The 24,067-nt window shown below is 38.9% G+C and overlaps 1 protein-coding gene across 5 annotated transcripts in view; it reads left to right on the top strand.

The window, feature by feature from the left end:
* Window positions 1-22,867, top strand: part of LRIG2 (leucine rich repeats and immunoglobulin like domains 2) — a 62,898-nt gene extending 40,031 nt beyond the window's left edge. The window contains exons 12-18 of one of the 5 annotated variants that reach the window (XM_060201862.1): window positions 1,350-1,513; window positions 5,745-6,065; window positions 7,810-8,091; window positions 8,883-9,149; window positions 9,755-9,904; window positions 14,130-14,420; window positions 15,602-22,867. In XM_060201862.1, the coding sequence (XP_060057845.1) occupies window positions 1,350-1,513; window positions 5,745-6,065; window positions 7,810-8,091; window positions 8,883-9,149; window positions 9,755-9,904; window positions 14,130-14,420; window positions 15,602-15,816 (1,690 nt within the window). In that variant the 3' untranslated portion in view covers window positions 15,817-22,867. Of the gene's footprint in view, window positions 1-1,349; window positions 1,514-5,744; window positions 6,066-7,809; window positions 8,092-8,699; window positions 9,150-9,754; window positions 9,905-14,129; window positions 14,421-15,601 lie in introns of those variants that run through there. The other 4 variants (XM_060201860.1, XM_060201861.1, XM_007530195.3 and 1 more) reach the window with 4 other exon arrangements.
* The last annotated feature ends 1,200 nt before the right edge of the window (window positions 22,868-24,067 follow it).

Genomic DNA, 24,067 nt, shown 5'->3' with positions numbered 1-24,067 from the left:
CCCTTTTGTTGCCCTTCTTGTTTTTTTATTGTTGTTGTTATTGATGTCATCATTGTTAGATAGGACAGAGAGAAATGGAGAGAGGAGGGGATGACAGAGAGGGGCAGAGAAAGACACCTGCAGACCTGCTTCACTACCTGTGAAGCAGCTCCCCTGCAGGTAGGGAGTCGGGGGTTTGAACCAGGATCCTTACTCCGGTCCTTGCACTTTGCACCACCTGAGCTTAACCCACTGAACTACTGCCCGACTCCCAATATATGTTTCTTAAAAATAAGGATATATATATATATATCCTATCAGAGCACTGCTCAGCTCTGGCTTATGGTGGTATGGGGGATTGAATCTGAGACTCTGGAGCCTCAGGCATGAGAGTCTCTTTGCATAACCATTATGCTATCTACCCCCGCCCAAAGATATTCTTCTATCTAACCACAACATAATTAATTACACACAATGAAGTTGACTTGATAAAACAACAGTATCTAATATGCAGTTCATATTCAAAATTTCTTTAGTGTCAAAAAGTTTCTTTTACAGATTAAGAATGTGTGTGGGGAGTCGGGCTGTAGCGCAGCGGGTTAAGCGCAGGTGGCGCAAAGCACAAGGACCGGCATAAGGATCCCGGTTCAAACCCCGGCTCCCCACCTGCAGGGGAGTCGCTTCACAGGCAGTGAAGCAGGTCTGCAGGTGTCTGTCTTTCTCTCCTCCTCTCTGTCTTCCCCTCCTCTCTCCATTTCTCTCTGTCCTATCCGACAATGACAACAACAATAATAACTACAACAATAAAACAACAAGGGCAACAAAAGGGAATAAATAAATAAAATAAATTAAAAAAAAAAAAAAAGAATGTGTGTGTATGTATGGGGGTGGCACACCTGGTTCAGTACACACATTACAGTGTGCAAGTTCAAGCCCCTCAGTCTCCACCTGCCTGGGGGAATCATCACATGTGGTGAGGCAGTGCTACAGGTGTTTCTCTTCTCTCCATCTCTATCACCCCCTTCTACCTTGATTTCTCTGTCTTTATCCAATAATTAAATAAATAATAAAATAAAATAAACATTTAAAAAATGTCGTAAGAAAAAAAGAATCACAGGGCTGGGTTGTGGTGCACCCAGTGTAGTATACATACTACCAATCAAGAATCAGACATTTCATTTTAGTGTAATCTCTCAGGTCACATTTAATCTAAAATAGACCCCTTGCTCTTGTCAGTTCCTCTTTTTCCTCCCATGGTTAAATTCAGCTGAAACATTTTTTTTTTTTTTGACAAGTAAAATGAATAGGTCCATAGTGAGCTTTTAGACTGCAAAGTAAAGTAACACTTCTTTTCCTCTTGGTTTTTGCAGGATTTTGAACACAAGTAGTTTGCTTTGTGACTGCCACTTGAAGTGGTTGCTTCAATGGCTGGTTGATAATAACTTCCAACATTCTGTGAATGTAACCTGTGCACACCCTGAATGGCTAGCAGGACAGAGCATCCTAAATGTGGATCTGAAAGATTTTGTCTGTGGTTTGTATTTCTGTTTTTAAAATCTTACATATTATATAAACTGCCTTAACAGAAAAAATATTAACCAGAACTCTTTCTCACAGCAGTTGTCCCACTACTGTGAAAAATTACCTCCATTTCTCTGTATTCTTCTCCAACATTTTTATATTGGTGCAATTGTAGCTTAAATTTTGTGTTCTTTGACTTAATATCTTAAGCAGTTTTTCACCTTTTTGTGTGTTCATAAATGATTACTTTGATGGCAATGTTAAGCATCTTATGTAGAGCTTTCTCTATTATGGGGGACTATTAACATTTGGATGTATTCAGTAGTAATATTTTTGAATAAAAATGAGTATTTATTTGCCTCCAGGATTATCGCTGGGGCTCTGTGCCTATATTACATATCTACTGCTCCTGTGGCCATTTTTATTTCTCTGTAGGACAGAGAGAAATTGAGGGGGGGGTGGGAGATAGAGAGGGAGAGAGAAAGACACCAGAAGACCTGCCTTACAACTTGTGAAGCAACCTCCCTGCAGGTGGGGGGGGGGGGGGCTGGCTCTAACCTGGATCCTTGCGCTTTGTATTATGTGCCCTTAACCCCATATGCCACCGCCTGATATTTAAAAAAATTAGACTTGTGCCAGGTACTTTCCAAAGCCACAGTACTAGCAGGTCGATCCATACCCCACTCTCTTTCTTTCCCTAGTGGGGCAGGGCTCCAGGGTACATTGGAGAGAGTCTGCACCAAGGAAGTTAGGTTGGCATCATAGTAGCATCTGCAACTTGGTTCTGAAAAAGCATTAAGAAGAAAAAAATGTTTAATAGTCATGAACCTAAAGGCAAGAATATAGCAGAAGAGATTTGGGGTCTCCATTTTGGAAAAAGCTAGTAGGTCTGTTTTAGGTATATATTTGCCTGAGTCTGACAGCTTACATGTACGTCTGCGACCTCACCAATGTGTCCTGGACCCTCGCATCTCCAGAGTTCTGGTCCACCAGGGAAAGATAGAAATAGGCTGGGGTATGAATTGACATATCAATGCCCATGCTCAGTGGAGAAGCAGCTACAGAAGCCTACCTTCCGCTCCCCATAAACAACTTTGATCCATACTACCAGCAGGGTAGAAGTGATAGGATAAAGATAAGGGGACTCTGCACTCCAGTTCCATCAGCAACCAGAGAGAGAAGGAAAAGGAAAGGGGACATATGGAGGTAGCTACAATGTTATGAGTGGCTTAGAGGGGAAGAGAGGATTGAATCAGAAAAAGATGGGTCAACTATGTATAAATGTGGACAGATAGTTGTAGAGAAGATGGTTGGCCCATGTCTACAACTTTAGGGGAACTGTGGTGAATTGCAGTGGGAAGAGTGAAGATTCAGAACTCTGGTGGTGGGAATGGTATGGATTCAAACCCCTGTCGACGTGTAATTTATATATATATATATATATTATTGTCAGGAGAGATGGTGTCAGAATTGGAAATAGGACTATAAAGCTGTATCAGGCAAGTGAGTAGCTCCCAAATCTGGGAAAAGTATATAAATATTGTTAACTAAATTCCATCAATTTGATCTGGGGCCTATATTCAATGCAGGAGCCTGCCTATGTAACCTATGCATTCCTGTTGCTCTGAGCTTGCATTCTATAGTCATAGCTAGGAACATTATAGGCTGTACCTATTGCCAGACCCATCTTCCTATAGTGGTAGAGTATTTTGGATAAAATAAAAAATATCGACAAGACCATAGGATAAGAAGGGTACAATTCCACACAGTTCCAACTACCTGAGTTTTATATACCACCCCCTCCCTTGAAAGCTTTCCTATTCTTTATCCCTTTGAGAGCATGGACCCAGGATCATTATGGGATGCAGAAGGTGAAAGGTCTGGCTTCTGTAAGTGCTTCCCCGCTGGACATGGGCATTGACAGGTCGATCCATACTCTCAGCCTGTTTCTGTCTTTCCCTAGTGGGGTAGGGCTCTGGGGAGGTGGGGTTCCAGAACACATTGGTGGGGTCGTCTGCCCAGGGAAGTCAGGTTGATGTCATGGTAATATCTGCAACTTGGTGGCTGAAAAAGAATTAAGATATAAAGAAGAACAAATTGTTTAATAATCAGGAACCTAAAGGCAGAAGTATAGCAGATGAGATTTGGGGTATCCATTTTGGAAAAAAAACTAGTAGGTTTATTTTAGGTATATTCCAGGGGCCCATGACTCTACTAATTTTTGTTTGAGCCTGACAGCTAACATGCAGATAGGCCAAAGGCATTGTTTGGGGAGATGGTGTCAGAGTTGGAAATAGGACTAGAAAGCTGTATCGAGATAGTCTGGCGGTAGTGCAGCTTAGCGCAGGTGGTATGAAGTGCAAAGACCGGCATAAGGATCCCGGTTTGAGTCCCTGGCTCCCCACCTGCAGGGGAGTCGCTTCATAGGTGGTGAAGGAGGTCTGCAGGTGTCTTATCTTTCTCTCTCCCTCTCTGTCTTCTCCTCTCCCCATTTCTCTCTGTCCTATCCAACAACCACGATATCAATAACTACAACAATAAAAAAACGACAACAAAAGGAAATAAATAAATAAATAAATATTTAAAAAAATGTAAAAATCTGTATCAGGGAAGAGAGTAGCCCCCAAATCTGGAGCAGTAAAACCCTATTGATTTGATCTGGGACCTATATTCAGTACAGGAGCCTGGGTAACCTCTACATCACTGTACATCTGCCTTATATTTTGTGATCATAGCTAGGAACATTCTAGGCTGCATTCATTGGCCGGACCTATCTTCCTTGAGTAGTAGAATATTTTGCCTCCCCCCCTCTCTTCAGACAATGGGGCAGTCCCTACCATTGTTGATCCACATTGAGGTCAAGGTCCTGTAGGGGTGCACAAAGGGCCCATTATGTTATTCCTGAACTCTTTCATTTTTTTTTTAAATATTTATTTTATTTATTTATTCCCTTTTGTTGCCCTTGTTGTTTTATTGCTGTAGTTATTATTGATGTCGTCGTTGTTGGATAGGACAGAGAGAAATGGAGAGAAATGGAGAGAAGAGGGGAGAGAAAGATAGACACCTGCAGACCTGCTTCACCTCCTGTGAAGCGACTCCCTTGCAGGTGGGGAGCCGGGGTTCGAACTGGGATCCTTATGCCGGTCCTTGCGCTTTGCGCCACATGCGCTTAACCCACTGCGCTACCGCCTGACTCCCCCACTCTGTTTCATTTTTAAGAGAACAATCTATAGGGATTAAATTCTGCTTATATTATCATGAATTACTTTATTTCACTTAGTTTTAAATGTAAGCATACTATATATTTCATCTATTTTTTACTTTATATTTTTTACTACTTTAGAGCATAGTGAAATATTATTCAGTTAAGAACTTGTATGTCTGCCTCTCTGAATCAGTTCAGAAATATTTTTTTTTATAACTATGATTTCTTACCCAATCTAGAGTTAGCTATTTACCATGTCTGGAACTTTTTACTATTTTAGGTAAAAGTTATTTTTAATTTCAAATTGATTATTGTTAAAAGTGTTTCCTGTAAATATATTAAATTCATAATCTTCATTTGTTATATTGACACAAAGAATAAATGGGTTTAATATCAGTATACACATATACATAGCAAGGGATAATAGGATTAAAATGTATCCTAAAATTCTTCAGTAAGTTTCTATTTTTTTCCTCCAGTAATTGATAATGCTTGTGGTCTTACTGATATTTTAAAAATAAATTAATAAGTACATTTTAAGTATACAAATGACATTAAAACAGAGTGGGAGGAGTGCTAGATAGACCTTGACATCTGGAAACCTAGTTTCTAGTCCCCACTGTTGCTGACTTCTATGGCCTTGGGCAAGTCATTGGACACTTTAGGCTTCATTTTTTTCCTATTTTAAAACAGTAGATTTGGATTTCAGTTCAGCAGTTGCTATGTTGTTCTTGTTGTCATTGGGGTTGGGCTTCACTGCTCCACACCAACTTTCCCAGATATATAGAGAACAACAGAGACGGGGAGAGAGGGAAAAGACACTCTAGTACCAATGCTTCCCCTGGTGTGGTGAGTTTCAACTAGAACCTGAGTGGCAAAACACCCTCCCTGCCAGTAGTTTCTATCTTAATAAACCATTTGGTAAGCAGAACCTATAATTTTACATTATTTATCTTAAAATTAAATCTATAGAAGTTAAAATAAATAACTGACTTGACTTCTCCTTTTTCCTACCCCCACCTCACCCCATCCCCCTTAGATGATTTTCTCAAGCCACAGATAAGCCAACACCCTGAAAACACAATTGCTCTGAGAGGCATGAATGTGACTCTGACATGTACCGCAGTGAGCAGTAGTGATTCACCCATGTCTACTTTGTGGCGTAAAGACAGTGAACTCTTATATGATGCAGATATCGAGAATTTTGTTCGTTACCAGCAGCAGGATATAGAAGCTCTGGAGTACACCAGTGTCTTACATCTTTCCAGTGTGAATTTTACAGATGAAGGAAGATATCAGTGCATTGTTACGAATCACTTTGGCTCCAATTATTCTCTAAAAGCTAAACTGACTGTGAATGGTAAGGAATCGTGTTCTTTTTTTATGATGACTTTATAGTTAGAAGGATTTTTCTTTTTTTTTTAAATTTTTTATTTATAAAAAGGAAACATTGGGGAGTCGGGCTGTAGTGCAGCGGGTTAAGCGCAGGTGGCGCAAAGCACAAGGACCGGCATAAGGATCCCGGTTCGAACCCCGGCTCCCCACCTGCAGGGGAGTCACTTCACAGGCAGTGAAGCAGGTCTGCAGGTGTCTTTCTTTCTCTCCTCCTCTCTGTCTTCCCCTCCTCTCCATTTCTCTCTGTCCTATCCAACAATGACAACAACAATAATAACTACAACAATAAAACAACAAGGGCAACAAAAGGGAATAAATAATTAAAATAAATATAAAAAAAGGGAAACATTGATTAAAACATAGGATAAGAGGGGTACACTGTTACTTGTGCTTTAAACTACCTGCTCCCCCTCCCCCATTTTCTTCCAAGAACCATGTCTGTTCTAAAACTATGAATAAATTTATTCCTGGCACTGCTCGCAGGATCTCCTAATACCTGGAACTGTGATTTAAGACATATCTTGGCCCATTGATAATTGCCATTGTCTATATTTTTTTCTTCTAAACACAGGAGTTTTGAAATTAATCTTCTTTATTGTGCCTATAGAAAAAACTCCTCCAGAACAATTTAATCATCTGTTGCCTACCAAATAAATGACTACAACATTTTTGGCCTTGCGCAGCCTAAAGATATACATATGTCTTGCTTCTGTGCTTTATAAGATTGTTTGAGGGCTTAATTCACACATGCATCACTTAACTTCTTCCAGACTTTTTCCTTCCCCCCCCAGTCTCAAAGAGTTAAATACCACAGCAGTAGAGCTTTCCCCTTGTGACTTGGCAGTCCCATATGGTACTTGGGTTCAAACCCAGTCCTTGGATATGACAAGGCATGTGCTCTGTAAGGGGTTGGGGGGGATAAGAAGCTGCTGCTTGACCATTCAACCCTGAAGACATGACTTTTTAAAAAATTTCTTTTTATTTTGATATCATGATGGGTTCTTTTTTTAAAAAAAAAAATTATAAGAAGGAAACACTGACAAAAAACATAGGCTAAGAGGGGTACAACTCTACACAGTTCCCACCACCAGAACTCCATATCCCATCCCCTCCCCTGATAGCTTTCCCATTCTCTAACCCTCTTTGAATATGGACCCAGGGTCATTATGGGATGCAGAAGTTGGAAGGTCTGGCTTCTGTAATTGCTTTCCCGCTGAACATGGGCTTTGACAGATTGACCCATACTCCCAGGCTGTCTCTCTCTTTCCCTAGTGGGATGGGGTTCTGGGGAAGCAGGGCTCCAGGACACATTGGTGGGGTTGTCAAGACATGGCTTTTTATCATGCAGTTGCCTTGAGAGCTTTGCAAATATATATTGGAGAAGTTTAGTCTCTTAAGTGAGGAGTCATAGTAAATATCTGGTTCTAACAGTTCAGAAGGGTTTGTGACTGTCTGCTTTCCCTATTTCCATCAGGAAAATCTAGGTAAGTGGTCTTACATCCTAGAAGAATTAGTCATTATGATGCCCTTGCTACATGGAGGTTCCGGGAGAAAAGGTGACCTCTGAAGCTGTATTCATTATCAACTCATAGACCTCATAGAAATGGCATTGCAATAGTTAGTATTTTGTAGCAGTTCTCTTATGATTGCATGTATATTTTCCACCAAACATTCTCGGTGATTTTTTTTTTTTTTTTTTTTGGTAACAGAGATGCCATCTTTTCTGAAAACTCCAATGGATCTAACTATTCGCACTGGTGCCATGGCCAGATTAGAATGTGCTGCAGAGGGGCACCCTGCACCTCAGATCTCTTGGCAGAAGGATGGTGGAACTGACTTTCCTGCAGCTCGAGAAAGACGTATGCATGTCATGCCTGAGGATGATGTCTTCTTCATTGCAAATGTGAAAATAGAAGACATGGGAATCTACAGCTGCATGGCACAAAATATAGCAGGAGGCCTCTCTGCAAACGCCTCACTAATAGTGTTGGGTATGTTTACTGTTACAAGAATCTCTGCTTTTATAGGAGTCCTTTTTATTAGGAATTAAACTTGGTAATAATGGCAGGAAAAGTCTAAACCTGAAATTTCAGCTTAATAACCTTATATCTTTGTCACTTTATTCTGACAATTTGTGCTGGACTCTGTCAGGTTGGGATACTAGTGGATCAGATAACTGAAACCTGGGGAAGTACTAAGGCAGAATTAGAGGTCTTTACTACATAAATTTTACATTGTAATGTGTGCTCAGCTAAGTTAGCCAGCACCTGCCTACCTCATGCTTCTAAATCCAGAGCTTTAGCCACTGCACAACCTCTTGGACTGCCTTCTTTTATTTATTTATTTATTTATTTATTTATTTATTTATTTATTACAACTAACTTTGTAATAAACATCTTTTGTGTAGAAATGTTTGAATTCCTTCCTTTAGGTATTTAGGAATTTAGAATTTCTTGCCCATGGTATAATTCAGATAACATCTGAAACATTAACTTCTTGAGTACTTGAAAATGCTTATTTTATCATGACTACATTCTAATCTGGAAACATTAAAGAAGTTAGGTTGTCTGATGTGATTTTCCATGCATCTTTCTATTAGAGACACCCTCATTTATTAGACCCCTGGAGGATAAAACAGTCACCCGAGGTGAAACTGCAGTATTACAGTGCATAGCTGGAGGGAGTCCTGCCCCTCGACTCAACTGGACCAAAGATGACGGACCACTGCTAGTGACAGAACGGCACTTCTTTGCGGCAGCCAACCAACTTCTCATCATTGTAGATGCTGGACTAGAAGATGCTGGAAAATACACCTGTATTATGTCTAACACCGTTGGCACGGAACGTGGTCACATTTACCTAAATGTCATTTCATCCCCCAATTGTGACTCTTCACAAAGTAGCTTTGGGCATGAAGATGACAGTTGGACCACAATCGGCATTGTCATCATTGTTGTCGTCTGTTGTGTTGTGGGTACCTCTTTGATCTGGGTCATTGTCATTTACCATATGAGAAGGAAAAATGAAGACTACAGTATCACAAACACAGGTGAGGGGTATCCAGTTAACACCTATGGCATGTACTTGAGTTGGGAGTATAACATAGGATTTATTATAAAACAAAAAATTAGGAGGTTTTGATGTTTTATGTGTTATGTGTGGTAGAAGGAAAAGCTTTTCGGTCAGAGTGGCTCACTCCCTTGATATAATGGAACCTCTGGTGAAAATTCTTAATAATTTATAAATACTGCCTCAAAATTTTGCTCTCATAAAGACCCATTATAGATGTGCCTTCCTTAGCACTTAAGGTTTATCTCCATTGTCATTTCCCTACAGGGAAGAGTGGACTCTTCATGACTGAGATTAGTCTTTCATACCCCTCACTCTGAAATTCTGTGGAAGAAGAGGTCCGACCAGGTAGATTGTGACAGTGTGCCTATAGATGAGAACTTTAGGCTCTGTTTCATTTGGAATACTTTAGAGAAGAATTCTAGTAAAGAATAGTTTTGGGCAAACTCCCAAGTGCCGTTAAGTTCCTAATTGCCATTGAGTTTCCCAGCCAGTAGTATCAAAGTGGAACACATTTGCAAAACAATCTTCTGAGTGTTGGTGTAAGTTGCTTAACTTTGAGAGTTACAAATGTCTCTTTTACAGAGGAGCTTAATCTGCCTGCAGACATTCCCAGCTACTTATCCTCCCAAGGAACACTATCTGAGCCACAGGAAGGTTACAGCAACTCTGAGGCAGGCAGTCATCAACAACTTATGCCTCCTGCCAATGGATATTTGCACAAAGGTGCTGATGGTAATGACTCTTTGTTGTCTATGCTACAATTTCACCCTATTCCATTGAGTTTACTTTTCATGACACAGTTTTTCTTCTTAACATGAAGTAGTATTTTAAAATAAACTATTCAATAAAATCATTTGACTTCATATAAAATAATATGAAAACTGACAGACTCTAAGCAGAGAAGATAACCTTCTGACAGAAAGGAGACATACATTCCTCTTAAAAAAAAAAAAAAAAAAAAAAACAACCCATCCACTCCTTTCTACTTCATCACTTTATTGGGAGAAATGATTTATAAGACAATTGTCACATGAATATGCTTTCTTATCTCCCCATGATAGATGTCTGCGTACTATTCCCACCACCAATTTAAGGCTTCTTTCACGATTGTCTCCCCCATACCTTCCCAACCCTCTCCCCCTTTTAGAGTCCTTGGCTCTGCTGGAGTAGACCATAACTACTTTAAACTTCACCCTGTGGAGAGACACATTCTTTTAAAAAATACTTATGTATGATTATAAAGAGATAGAAATTAAGAAGGAAGGGGGAGATAGAGAGAGATACAGTGGTCTGGGAGTTGGTGCAGTGGATAAAGCATTAGACTCTCAAGTATTAAGTCCTGAGTTCAATTCCTAGCAGCATATGTACCAGAGTGATATCTGATTCTTTCTCTCTCCGTCTGTCTTTCTCAGCAAAATAAAATTGGGGAGAGAGGGGGGGGGGGAACCAGCCTGGCTTCACCACTCATGAAGCTTTCTCCTTGTAGGTGGGGCTAAGGGCTTGAACAAGGGTCCTTGAGCATTGTAACATATACAATCAAGCAGGTGTTCCACCACCTGATCCCAGAAAAGCATATTCTTAAAAGGAATTAAGAGTACACAGCAAAGATGCTTAAACCAAATTACTATGAAAGGAAAGAGGTACCTCTGTAGTTTTTTTGTTTGTTTTACAATTTTCAGTCTTTACAATTGTGAACATAGATTAGTAACTAGCTATGTGACCTTTAAATTTTTTTTAATTGGGATTAATGGTTTATAGTTGACAGTAAGTATAGTTGTTGGTACAGATGTAAAATTTCTCAGTTGTCTACAAAACACCCCCCTAGGTCCTCCTCCACCATCTTGCACCAGGACTGGAATGTTACCCCTGTCCCCCAAGTACTTTACTTTGGTGCAGTACTCCAAACCCAGTCCAAGTTCTGCTTCGTATTTCCCCTTCTGTTCCTATTTCTCAACTTCTATCTGTGAGTGAAATCATCTCATATTCATTTTTCCCTTTCTGGATGATCTCACTTAGCATGATTCTTTCACATTTTATCCAAGATGAGGTGAAGAAAGTGAATTCATCATTTTTAACAACTGAATAGTATTCCATTGTATATATACACCAAACCTTTTTCAACCCTCATCTGTGTTGGACACCTGAGTTGCTTCCAGGTTTTTGCTATTGCAAATTGTGCTGCTATCAACATACATGTATATAAATCTTTTTGGATAGGTATGTTTGGTCCCTTAGGATATATTCCCCAGGAGAGGAATTACCAGGTTTCTCTCATCCTTTTCATGCATGAGCATCCTTTAGAGCAGAGATAGAGGAGGTTAGTTTCTCCTTTTGACAGATAGTCACCAAAGTTTGAAGAACAACAGTTATTCACAGCATATAATGGAGGCTATCAGAGAAACATAAATTGCTTTTTGATTAAATGCATCCAACTTCACCCATTCCATCTTTTCTACAGAGAGTCAAAGAATCCAAGGAGGTAAATTAAGAGACAGAGTAATTCGGTTTGATTCTTACATTGAGCTCTGTGACTACAAACAAATTACTTAAGACACAGTCACTTCCTCATTTTAAAACAAAACAAAAATATTAAAAGTATTTCTCTCAAGATTCTCATAGATCTCCCCCCCTTTTTTTGTAGTAGGCATAATTGTATATATAGGAAGCTCTTAAAAATCCCATCCAATATGTTAGAACTAATAAATTAATCCAGTAATGTTGCAGTATCAAAAGTCAACATACATGCATCAGTTGTTATTAAAAACTTAAAATGAGCTTCCAAAAGAGATATTTATTTAGGAATAAATTTAGCCTAGGGGATAAAATCTCCTTACAATGAATTATAAAACTATAATAAAAGTTGTAGATACAAATGAATGAAAGCTATCCCAGGTTCCTAGATTGGAATAATACTTTTAAAATAGCCACACAGAAATAGAAAAATTTCGCAAGAAGATAAGAAGCTGCATACATGTGTCAGTAGTCTCATAAATCACCATTTCCCCTCAATAAAGTGCTCATAGATCCTTTCAGTGAATCTGTGCAGGATACTAAGTGCCATACAAATGAGAATTCTATCTCATTAAAAAATTTTATAATCATTATTATTGTTGTTATTATTATTATTTTTTTACTTAATAGGACAGAGAGAACTTGAGAGGGGAAGGAAAAATAGGGAGAAAAAGAGATGCACAGCACTGTTTCACCACTCATGAAACTACCCCCTGCAGGGTTTGAACGCTATCCCCTCCCCTTCATTAAATTTTTATTATCTTTCTTTATTTATTGGATAGAGACAACCTAAAATTGAGAGGGAATTGGGTGATAGAGAAGGAGAGAGACTCTGCAACACTGCTTCACCATTTGGAAAGCTTTCCCCCTGCAGGTGGGGACTGGGGGCTTAAACCCAGGTCCTTGTAATATGTGCACTCAAACAAGTGCACCAACACCTGCACCTCCCTTTTCTCAGAATTTGAAATGTTTAGTCTATTTTTTCCCTGACATATTGAATTAATAGTGATTTATAAGATTATGAAGCCTGTTCCACTTTTTTTTGTCTTCAGGGTTATTACTGGGGCTTGGTACCTGCACTATGAATCCACTGCTCCTGGAAGCTATTTTTTCCATTTTGTTACCCTGTTTATCGTTGTTGTTATTATTATTGTTGTTATTGCTGTCATTGTTGTATAGGACAGAGAGAAATGGAGAGAGGAAGGGAAGACAGCGGGAGAGAAAGATAAACTCCTGCAGACCTGCTTCACTGCCTGTGACGTGACCTCCCCCCGCAGGTGGGAAGCTGGGAGCTCGAACTGGGATCCTTAGGGAGTTCAGTGTGCCTAACCCACTGCACTATCGCCTGACCCCAGGCCTGTTCCACTGTTATAGAGCTCTTTTAGGCTGAGTGTCAACAGTCTAATAGATAAATTGAATTTTATTTTGATTTTCCATGGAAAGGGAGGGTAATTAACAGTTTTAAATGAATATTTAAAAGCTTCTGCTTGTTGATACTTGGGAAAAATTGTGACTTTTCTTTTTTAACAGTCTGTTGCTATGTCATAAGTAAGTACTCTTTATTTCTCACTCTTACTTTATTAATAAAGCTTATTAATAAAGCTTATTTCTGCAAAACACACATTTATTAGGCAAGATTCTTGATCATCAGAAACTTTAATTTCTATGAGTCCATTCAACAACTGATGCTTCTTAAACATTCTGTCTCAAAAAAGTAATACATGCTATTGTGGGCTGAAGTCATCATAACTCCTTATCGCCTGCTTTATTTTCTTTAATCCAAATAGGTGCCAGACTTATCTTGGCTCCCTTTATTTGAGCATGATCGTATTCAAGCTGATCAATGATTATTTAGTACAATATTCAAGAACGTGGACTCTGGAACCAGAGTGTAGTGTTTGAGTTCAAATTTTAGCTCTCCACTCAGTGTGTCTCTGGACAAGTTACCTAATTTCTCTGCATTGTAGTTACCCCATGATAAAACAGAGATAATAATAGTACTTAGTTTATAGGGACAGTGTCTTTTTTTTTTTTTTTAAAGATTTCAAATTTTTTTTTTTAATATTTTATTTTATTTATTTATTCCCTTTTGTTGCCCTTGTTTTATTGTTGTAGTTATTATTGTTGTCGTCGTTGTTGGATAGGACAGAGAGAAATGGAGAGAGGAGGGGAAGACAGAGAGGAGGAGAGAAAGATAGACACCTGCAGACCTTCTTCACCGCCTGTGAAGTGACTCCCCTGCAGGTGGGGAGGGACAATGTCTTCATAGAGACATTGTAGGAAATAGACTAGTCCACAGAAAGCTCTTGAAATTTCACCTGAATTATGTAAATTGTTGAATAAATGCCAACTGTGATGACTATAATGACAACTGCTGGAGAAAAGTGATGATTGGCAAAGCAGATTCCTTACTAAGGATATCTGGTTTCTTTCCCATTATCATTAGGTGGCACCAGTACTCGAGTTATCTGCTCAGATTGCTATGACAATGCCAACATCTATTCCAGGACTCGAGAATACTGTCCTTATACATATATTGCAGAGGAGGATATTCTAGATCAGACACTGTCCAGCCTCATGGTCCAGATGCCTAAAGAGACATATCTGACACATCCTCCCCATGATGCTGCTGTCCTGGAGAACATGGTTTCATCAGCAGATCAAGAGACACCTGCTTTTCCCACCAACCATGAAAGGATTAATGAAAAGAAATTTACTGCCACACAAATGAACAGAGGTAAAGGGCTCAATGTTTTAAAATTTATAGTGCTTTAGTTTTCACTTTCACCTACTGGCTTTTTCTTGTGTTGTATTGGTCGTTTTCTCATTTGACAGAAACAAACAAAATAGCATGTGGATTAATTAGCTACTGTTAACAGATTAAACTAGACCAGAGATTGTTAGAGATTAAAGTTACAGAGAAGTCTTTTTATACATGATGGATACAGCTTTTCTGGGAGTGACAAGGTCCTGTCTAAATATTCAAAGGTCATACAGAAAACTTTAGAAGAGTGTCATACAGACATTGATAATTCCCTTGTCTTTATTTTTAAAGTGGAGATTTGAAGTTATAAGAATATAATTTAGGTCCTACTTTCTTTGGAAGAAGAAAGTCCTTTGCTCTAGGGAAACTTTTAGGATGGTATTTAAAATCCCATGACAGCAATGATTTCACTCATAGACAGAAGTTGAAAAGCAAAACCAGAAGGGAAAACACTAAGCAGAACTTGGACTGAAGTTGTTGTGATGCACCGAAGTAATAGACTCTGAGGTTGGGGGTTGGGGGTTGGGTGTAAGGTTCAGGTCCTGAAACATGAAGGCAGAGGGGGACCTAGTGGGGATTGAATTGTTATGTGGAAAACTGGGAAATGTTATGCATGTATAAACTATTGTATTTTACTGTCGACTGTAAACTATTAATCCCCCAATAAAGATATTTTAAAAAATCGTATGACATACATTTCTTAGAATTCCCAGGTCTCTCCCGTGTGCATAATATGTTCTTAATAAATTTATCTTTATAATTACCTATTTTTTTAAAAAAAGGAATTATTGACATGTTAGAAACTGGGAAATAGTTGATTATTTTTAGAACAATTTTTAAACAAGCATTTATTATTTAAATATGAAATGGTTGTACTGAATCTGGTTTTTTTTTTTTTTAAATCTATGTATTAAGTTGTTATAGCAGCAAAACCTCTAATAATGGGTGAAAGTAGAAGCCATATAATAGCATGCTTTCAGCAAAGAACAATGAGGGAACATAGTTCCAGTTTTTATTTTGTCTCACTAGTTAGTAGGAAAATATCAAGTGTGAATGGTTTTAGTGGTTTTATTCAGGAATATTGGACCTTTTAAGTTCTAGAAAATTTGTTTAGAACTTTGTTGTGACTGATAATTTTTGTCTTTCATTCTCAGAAACATTGCAGCGGCCTCTCTGGAATATAAACAAAGATCTTGGTCTGCCTCATCCTTCCATTTCCCAGCATCCAATCCTTGAGTCACTACAACTTGATCAAAGTGAAGACTTGACAGACTGTTCAGCCTCCCCCATGCCCTGTCTCAGGTTACATGACCATGGTTTTGATTTTAGTAGAACTCGAAACATTCAAGATGGCAGTGAGGGCACGTGAGACTCACTCCAGGGTGATATCTGGGCAAAGACTCAAAATTAATTAATTTTATAATTACTACCTCAGAATGCAGAAGAAATCCCAAAGTCAGCATTTGCTTTACTCTTTGTCTACAATTACACCTACCTATACCAAGGTAAGCCAGGCATTTATTTGGGCTTATACCTAATTTCTTCTTCTTCTAGCGTTTGCCCTTCTTCCGTAGCCAGTCAACGTCAGGTTGAGCCTGATGTAAAGTTTCGAGACCTCCTTTGAATCTGGAGAGGTGGCAGTCGTTGACTATGTGGGTCATAGTCTGTCTGTAGCCGCAGGGGCAGTTCGGGTCGTCTCTGGCTCCCCAGCAATGGAACATAGCGGCGCACCAGCCATGACCTGTTCGATAGCGATTGAGGAGGGCCCAATCATAACGTGCCAGGTCAAAGCCGGGTTGACACTTGAAGAAAGGGTTCTGGCTGACAGAAATGGGTATAGCTACAAAAAAAAAAAAAAATGCAGCACTGGCAGGTACAGGACAGATGTACTTTCTGGTGGTTTCCAGGTTTTAATATGTAATGCCCAGGTGTGCATTACATATTAGTAAGAGTCTCATTGCTGCTTAACGTGCTAGATTGTCTCAACCTTCAAAATGATCCTGAGAAGACATTATTGTTATATTTTGCCTCTCAAGAACAAATATAACTTTTGAGAGCCTTCTGAAATTTATGCCTGGAGATTCCTCAGTGGTTTTAAGCATCCGATTGAGATTGGGACTTTGATATTCAAGGTCTTTGACAAGGCTCTCAAACTTGACCAGCTATTAAATAGGTCAAGGAATTTTGTATTCTTGTGAATATTTTTTAATGGTCTCTTATCACGCAATGATCTTACTGTAAATATATGTGCATTTATAAATAACTTTTGTATTCGTAAACCATCTGTGTTGGCTGCAATGTAAATATTCTTGATATACTCAAATGACATATAATATTCAGTTATGATATTGAAAACAACTCAGACCACAGACAAGATTTTGTATAACTTGGTTTAGTTTAAAATTTAAAAACTTTATTAAGAAGTATGTGTGGGGGTCGGGTGGTAGCACAGGGGGTTAAGCGCACGTGACGCAAAGCGCAAGGACTCGCATAAGGATCCCGGTTAGAGCCCCTGGCTCCCCACCTGCAGGGGAGTCGCTTCACAGGCAGTGAGTCTGCAGGTGTCTGTCTTTCTCTCCCCCTCTCTGTCTTCCACTCCTTTCTCGATTTCTCTCTGTCCTATCCAGCAACGAACAGCAACATCAACAACAACAGTAATAACCACAACAAGGCTACGACAAGGGCAACAAAAGGGGGAAAAATGGGCTCCAGGAGCAGTGGATTCATGGTGCAGGCACTGAGCCCCAACAATAACCCTGGAGGCAAAAAAAAAAGTATGTGTAAGAGTCAGGGTATCTAGTAATTGCATACACACAACATAATCTTCGTGTAATTAACCACTTTTGTCATACCTAAAGTTTCTGCTTTAACCATTTGCCATCTTTTATGTGTGCCAGGTAATACTACCTTTCTAGCATAAAAAAGCTTTTTCAAATGACCAGCAGTCTTGCCATAGACATATATGTATAGATTAAAGAAAACTTGTTTTGGGAACATGTTCTTTAAGTCAAGTACTTAGCTGACAAGGAAACCAGACTGCTTCTTTTCTCTCTGTGTGTTTTTAATTGTCACAATACTTCTACCAATGCACAGTATATTTTAAGAAGAAAAGCGTGCTTTTAGGAGTAGAACATACAGAAATTGTTATATTATAAAGCTTTGGTATAATCCTTGTTTTGTATAGGTAATTATCTAAGCCAAAAAGTTTTCCTGAATTTCTAATAACAAAAAAAGCATTATGTAAACAAGATCTTAACTTTAATGGAGTGTAGTGGACCAAAATTCTATCTTTGTGCTTCCTGATTCTCATACTTCGAGTACCAGGTTCTGCCCTCTAAATCTAGTAAGCCTACTTACTTACTAGATAACTTAATCACTTAAGTAATACTGTCTCTAACTCATTGTACATGTCAAGAGTTCTAAAAACAAAAAATTTCAGCTTTTTTTCTCCCAGGATTGGCTTAATTTCTTATGAGTCTTCAGCCCTAAAATTTTCTCTCTCAAGTAGCAGTACTTCTCTCATTTTTTCATACTACAACACTGCTGGCTTCTTCCTCTTACAACTCAGACTCTGTTCATTTTCACTTTAATTCCACTATTTTTCTAGCCCTTCATTTTTGTTTGTTTCTTTTCCTTACTTACTAGGCTGTAGTATAATTTTTTTTTTTACTAAATTGACTTATTATTAAAGAGACCTGATTAAATTATTATTTTTGTTATTAATTTATTTATAAAATAAAAAATATTGACAAGACCATAGGATAAGACGGGTACAATTCCACACAATTCCCACCACCAAGTTCTGTATCCCATCCCCCCAACCCTGAAAGTTTTCCTATTCCTGCCTCTGGGAGCATGGACCCAGGATCATTATGGGGTACAGAAGGTGGAAGGTCTGGCTTCTGTAATTTCTTCTCTGCTGAACATGGGCATTGGCAGGTCGGTCCATACTCCCAGCCTGTTTCTTTCTTTCCCTAGTGGGGCAGGCCTTGGAGAGGTGAGGCTCCAGAATACATTGGTGAGATCTTCTGTCTGGGGAAGTCAGGTAGCATTTGCAACTTGGTATCTGAAAAGCATTAAGATAAAAAGAAGAACAAATTGTTTAATAATCAGGAACCTAGAGACAAGAATATAGCAGATGAGTTTGGGGATTTCCATTTTGGAAAAAGCTAGTAGGTCTATTTTAGGTATATTCCAAGGGGCCTATGACTTTACTAATTTTTGCATGAGCCTGACAGCTAATCTGCAGGTAGACCAAAGGTATTGTCTGGGGAGATGGTGTCGGAGTTGGAAATAGGACCAGAAAGCTATATCAGGGCAGAGAGTAGCTCCCAAATATGGGAAAAGTATATAAGTATCATTTAATCTGTTTATTATTTTTTTAATGTCTTTCTACTTGCTTGCTGTTTTGGGTCACTGAAAACTATTGTGCAGTTTTGCTTTAAGGTGTATATTTTCCCCTAACTTAAAGGTACATGTGCACGTGTGTTCTGTCTCATGGGCTCTGATTCTTAACTCTTCTGCTTATACATTGTATAATTAAGAGAAATCCCACTTACTTTGAAGCTTGATTTTCATATTTATAAAATGAGGGCATCTTACTAAATTCTCTCTTCCACCTAATTCCCTTTCCACCTGTAACCTTCTATGAATCTGTGATCCCTCCAAGAACCAAGGAGGACTGTGCTACTCTAATAAGAAGCTGCTTTTATAAAATGTCTATTAGAGTAGAACAAGAGCAGTGCTGCTTGCTTGGATTTGAGCCAGATTTGTTTTCTCAGTAACATGAGAAGAAACTTTCTTACTTTAAACAGTATCAATAAACTTCAAGAATCTTGACTTGATTGAAAACCACCTCTTGTTCTCTAGAACGGCAGATCTGAATGAATGCAGGTGTTACAACAAGCCGAACTATGAGTCAGTCCAGAGTTGTATAGCTAGTTTGTGACTTACATAGCTGTCCGGTATATTCAGGGTCATCCTTTTAAATTACAATGTCATCACTCAAAATTTGATAGGCTTTCTTATTTAGAATTGGTATAGTGAGAGCTAAGCTTCAGGTGAACATCAGCTGTCTGTTCTGTGGGAGAGGATGGAAAGAAGAGTATGAACCAGTGCTCTAGAAAACTTAAAATTTACTAGGTATCACTTCTCTGCTGCAGCAGTAGTCCTTTTGCCAGTGGTACCAAGAGTGTGGTCTTCTGTTTGACCAGGTTCACTTTTATGTCAGCTCAAATGGTTGCAATATCTCCCCTAGATATTCTGTGTTACCTAAATAACAATAGCAAAAAAAAAAATAAAAATAAAAAAGTGTTTAAATGTGAATAGCCAACCTCTGGTTAAAACATCACAAAATAGTCTCTACTATAGCAGGGTTAGTAAGGTCATTGGTGTTTCTTCCCAGCTGTGCAATGTCTGCCTAATGCTAACCCGATTAAGCATGTTGCAAAGCAAGGCAGTTTAAAATGCTGAGAGAAGAATCTGTGTGCTCCCCTCACCTCCATTTCTACTTCATTCCTGTAGGGACATATGAATTCTGTTATTTTGCCTGTGTACCTCTTTGACTAATTCTTCAAGTCTACCTGGAAGAAGAAATAGCATTTTTCTTGAGTGCTAAGACTTAATGGCACAAGGCCATTCATTTTTCTTTCACTCAGCAACTTCAAAAGTATGTTCCTGCTATGGAATTGATGTGATTTGAGACATAGCAAAAATCTAGCCTATAATGTGCAGTAGCTTTTAAAGTGCTCCTCAGAATGTGTTAAATGTGTGTTTTACTATAAGGTAACCTTCATGCTGCCCATTAGAAGGTTTTCACAGGGACATTTAGAAGTCAAGCAACTTAGACTCTGATATCCATTTTCAAAAAAAAAGTGGTAAAGATCTTTCTTGGGAGTCGGGAAGTACTGCAGTGAGTTAAGCTCAGGTGGCACAAAGCCAAGGATCGGCATAAAGATCCTGGTTGGAACACCCAGCCCCCCACCTGCGGGGGAGTCACTTCACAAATGGTGAAGCAGGTTTGCAGGTGTCTCTCTTTCTCTCCCCCTCCTCTCTCCATTTCTCACTGTCCTATCCAATAACAACAACAATAATAACTACAACAATAAAACAAGGGCAACAAAAGGGAATAAATCTTCAAAAAGATTTTCTTAAAGAATTGTTATATGAAATAAGAACTAGATTCACTCCTTTTATTCCAGAGGACAGGTATCTTATCAGTTGGGCAGATAGCAAGATCCAGCATATACTTGCTAATAATTCTATCTATGCTAATTCTCTAGAAATTAGATTAGTTTGAGAGTTGTAATAATTGCCTTTTGTGGAGAATGTATATCAGAAACAAAGTATTTTGCTGCTAATACATTGAGGAAAGTTCTGCATTCAGGTGGAGTATGGGCAAGATAACTTTTAAAGCCTCTTTCACTCTCATTATTGGAAATCTCCAGAAGCAGTTTGGTATTCTTAAAACTTTGTCCTTCAGAATTCTTTCATATACAATTAGAGAAAATCACAGAATAATTTTTTTAAAATTAATTTTGCATTTTGAATGAAAAAAGGGTATGTTTGTAACAGAGAATATGATACCCTGGGCTTATTCCTTTGAGGAAGTCTGTAAGTAGCTGCTAATATAAATGACATTACCATAATAGAAATTAAGCCCATAACATATTGTAACCCCATCTTTTACTTCAGTGAATTCTTATTCATGTTTCTTATTAGTGGAACTACATTTTGTATGGGGTTGGAATTGTGTTCAGTTATATATCCAATACTAGGATCTTTTCTAATAATTTTAGTATCCCCAGAAATGCCAGAGCGGTAATGGGGCAACAGACGTGAATGTGTTGTCAGCTCATTCTCCACTTTGTTTTGCTTCTTGATACAGATTACATAGGAAATTGTGAAACACTTAGGCATTAGAAGGCTGAGCTAAGATATTTGGACAACTTGCAAATAATGCTGCATTTTTCTATCCCATGGTCTCTCCAGTTCAGTTTAGCAGTTGTTTCTGCTGCTTTTTTTTTTTTTTTTTTAACTTTTTTTGGTATTCTCTCTGTTTATTGGATAAAGGCAGCCAGAAATTGAGAGCGAAGGGTGGAGACAAGGAGACAGACAGACACCTGTAGCACTGCTTCACTACTCACAAAGCTTTCCCCTACAGATAGGGACTGTGGCTCAAACCTGGGTTCTTGAACACTGAAACATTTGTACTCAACCAGGTGTGCCACCAGCTGGCCCCTTCTGCTTTTTTTCCTTCTTTTTTCTAATTTACAACTTTTTTTGTGTGGAATATAGTTTAAACCAACATCCATCTTTCTTTTCTTTCTTTTTTGACAACTTCCTGGCTTATTGACAAAAAGAACAAAGTCTGATTAGAAGAAAACATATTATGAGTTGCTTTTTTTTTTATTTAAGAAAGGATAAATTAACAAAACCATAGGGTAGGAGGGGTACAACTCCACACAATTCCCACCACCCAGTCTCCATATCCCACCCCCTCCCCTGATAGCTTTGCCACTCTCTATCCCTCTGGGATAGGGCCCACTTTCCTGTATGCCTCTCCCAATCCATATCAAATAATATTGCATCTGCTGATCACAACCTAACCAACGCACCGATTGCCACCTCAACATGCTTCACTTCAGACTGTGTCCAGAGAGACTTCACATGTGGAATGACAACCCTTCAGCTTCATTACTCGGGTGAGACCTATTCCTTTCATAGTACACTCTAATTCCATCTCAGGTGGTTCACTTTCTAACAAAGTCCCAAAACCTAGATATACACCAGTTTCTGTGAGAGAGAACATATGTTCACACGTATCCATAAACTACTGCAAAATATTTACATGAGTTGCTTTTATCAACACCTAAAAGCCCATGAATCTGAAGATTTTGTGGGTAGCAAAAACTGTATCTGTGTTAAGAATATTATTTGAACCTCCTTCAAGGTTGTATATTGCTTCTTAGCAGTCCACTGCCAAGGGGTGAGGTGAAAAAGTGGAAAGAACAGCTTAATTTGAGGCGGTTTTCAGATATATGGAATAAAGTCATCTTTTATCAACTATAACTGTCTTGAAAGAGAAAATTGATCATCAGGTTGTCAAGTACTCTTGGAATATCTCTTGGTTACTTAAAATGGGCTGTTGATCTGTAAAGGGGATATTTCTGCTCTGTACATTCCCTCCTGCTTCCTTCCCCCCAGTCAGAGGATGTCCATCTGAGCAGCCCTGGTACTAGGTATAACTAAAGAGAGTGGCAAGCCAAGTTACCATTCAGTGTGACTCTTTCCTAGTATCTATATTTTCTCACACATGAGAATGTATATTTTATAAAGCATGTGTTTGTCTACTTGTGTGTCTTTTGTGTCTACAATAAAGCTAAAACAAATGTCTACAATAAAGCTAAAACAAAACATGATTTTTTTAGTCTTCTTTTGTCTAAGCTATAGGAGTGAAATGGTGCATTTTTTAAAATTTTTATTTATAAAAAGGAAACATTGACAAAAACCATAGGATAAAAGGGGTACATACAACTCCACACAATTCCCACTGCCAGAACTCCATCCCATCCCCTCCCCTGATAGCTTTTCTACTCTTTATACCTCAGGGAGTATGGACCCAAGGTCATTATGGGGAGCAGAAGGTGGAAGGTCTGGCTTCTGTAATTGCTTCCCCGCTGAACATGGGCGTTGACAGGTCGATCCATACTCCCAGCCTGTTCTCTCTTTTTCCCTAGTGGGTTGGGGCTCTGGGGAAGTGGGGCTCCAGGACACATTGGTGGGGCCATCTACCCAGAGAAGTCCCGTTGGCATCATGGTAGCATCTGGAACCTGGTGTCTGACGTCTCTGGACACAGTCCAAAGTGAAGCATGCCGAGGTGGTACTCACTGTGTTGATTAGGTTGGGATCAGCAGATGCAGTGTCAATTGATATGAATTGAGAGAAGCATACAGGAAAGTGAGCCCCACCCTAGAGGTTCTAGGACTGGAGGAAATATAGGCTCTATAGAGGAAGCAGGAAATGGTGCATTTTTAAGTTTGTGTATCTTTTGAGAGGATCATTGTCCAAGTAGCTTATCATTGGGGAAAGAGTAGCACTTCTCTAGTTCCTACTGTATGTCAAATGCCACCTTAAACTTGCCTCTGGCTACTGCCTGCAGGCTTCATGTGCTAACCTGCCACCTGCCTCTTAATGCTCACGACAGTGCTAGATGCCTAGCAGGGTAGAAACAAGCCATTGCTTATTATAAAATGACTGTTATCTGCACAGAGAAGAATTTGAAGGTAATATTTTCTAATTTTACAAACTGCTGACTAACAAAACATTTGAAACATCATACTCTGATCAATCATATCACAGCAACATTTTATGAGAGACTGTGGGTCGTTGAGGTCTGGGCTCATGGTACTAATCCCTGTGGGTGTCTGCTGCACTTTGATTTTTCTGATGTACATTTCACACTTCTCATGTTCCTCTCCCACTATTCTCATTATATAGGTTGGGCAGAGAATTTTAAGATCTCTGTTTTTTGTTTGTTTGTTTGTTTGTTTTTGTAGTTTAAGGAAGCTGACTGGGAGCGATTATCACTTAGTCAACATCAAAATTTGAACCCAAATTT

This window comes from Erinaceus europaeus, chromosome 11, assembly GCF_950295315.1.
Source record: "Erinaceus europaeus chromosome 11, mEriEur2.1, whole genome shotgun sequence".
NCBI classification, from domain to species: domain Eukaryota; kingdom Metazoa; phylum Chordata; class Mammalia; order Eulipotyphla; family Erinaceidae; genus Erinaceus; species Erinaceus europaeus.
The sequence above is the reverse complement of the archived record's forward strand: the minus strand, read 5'-3'. Positions and strand labels throughout refer to the sequence as shown.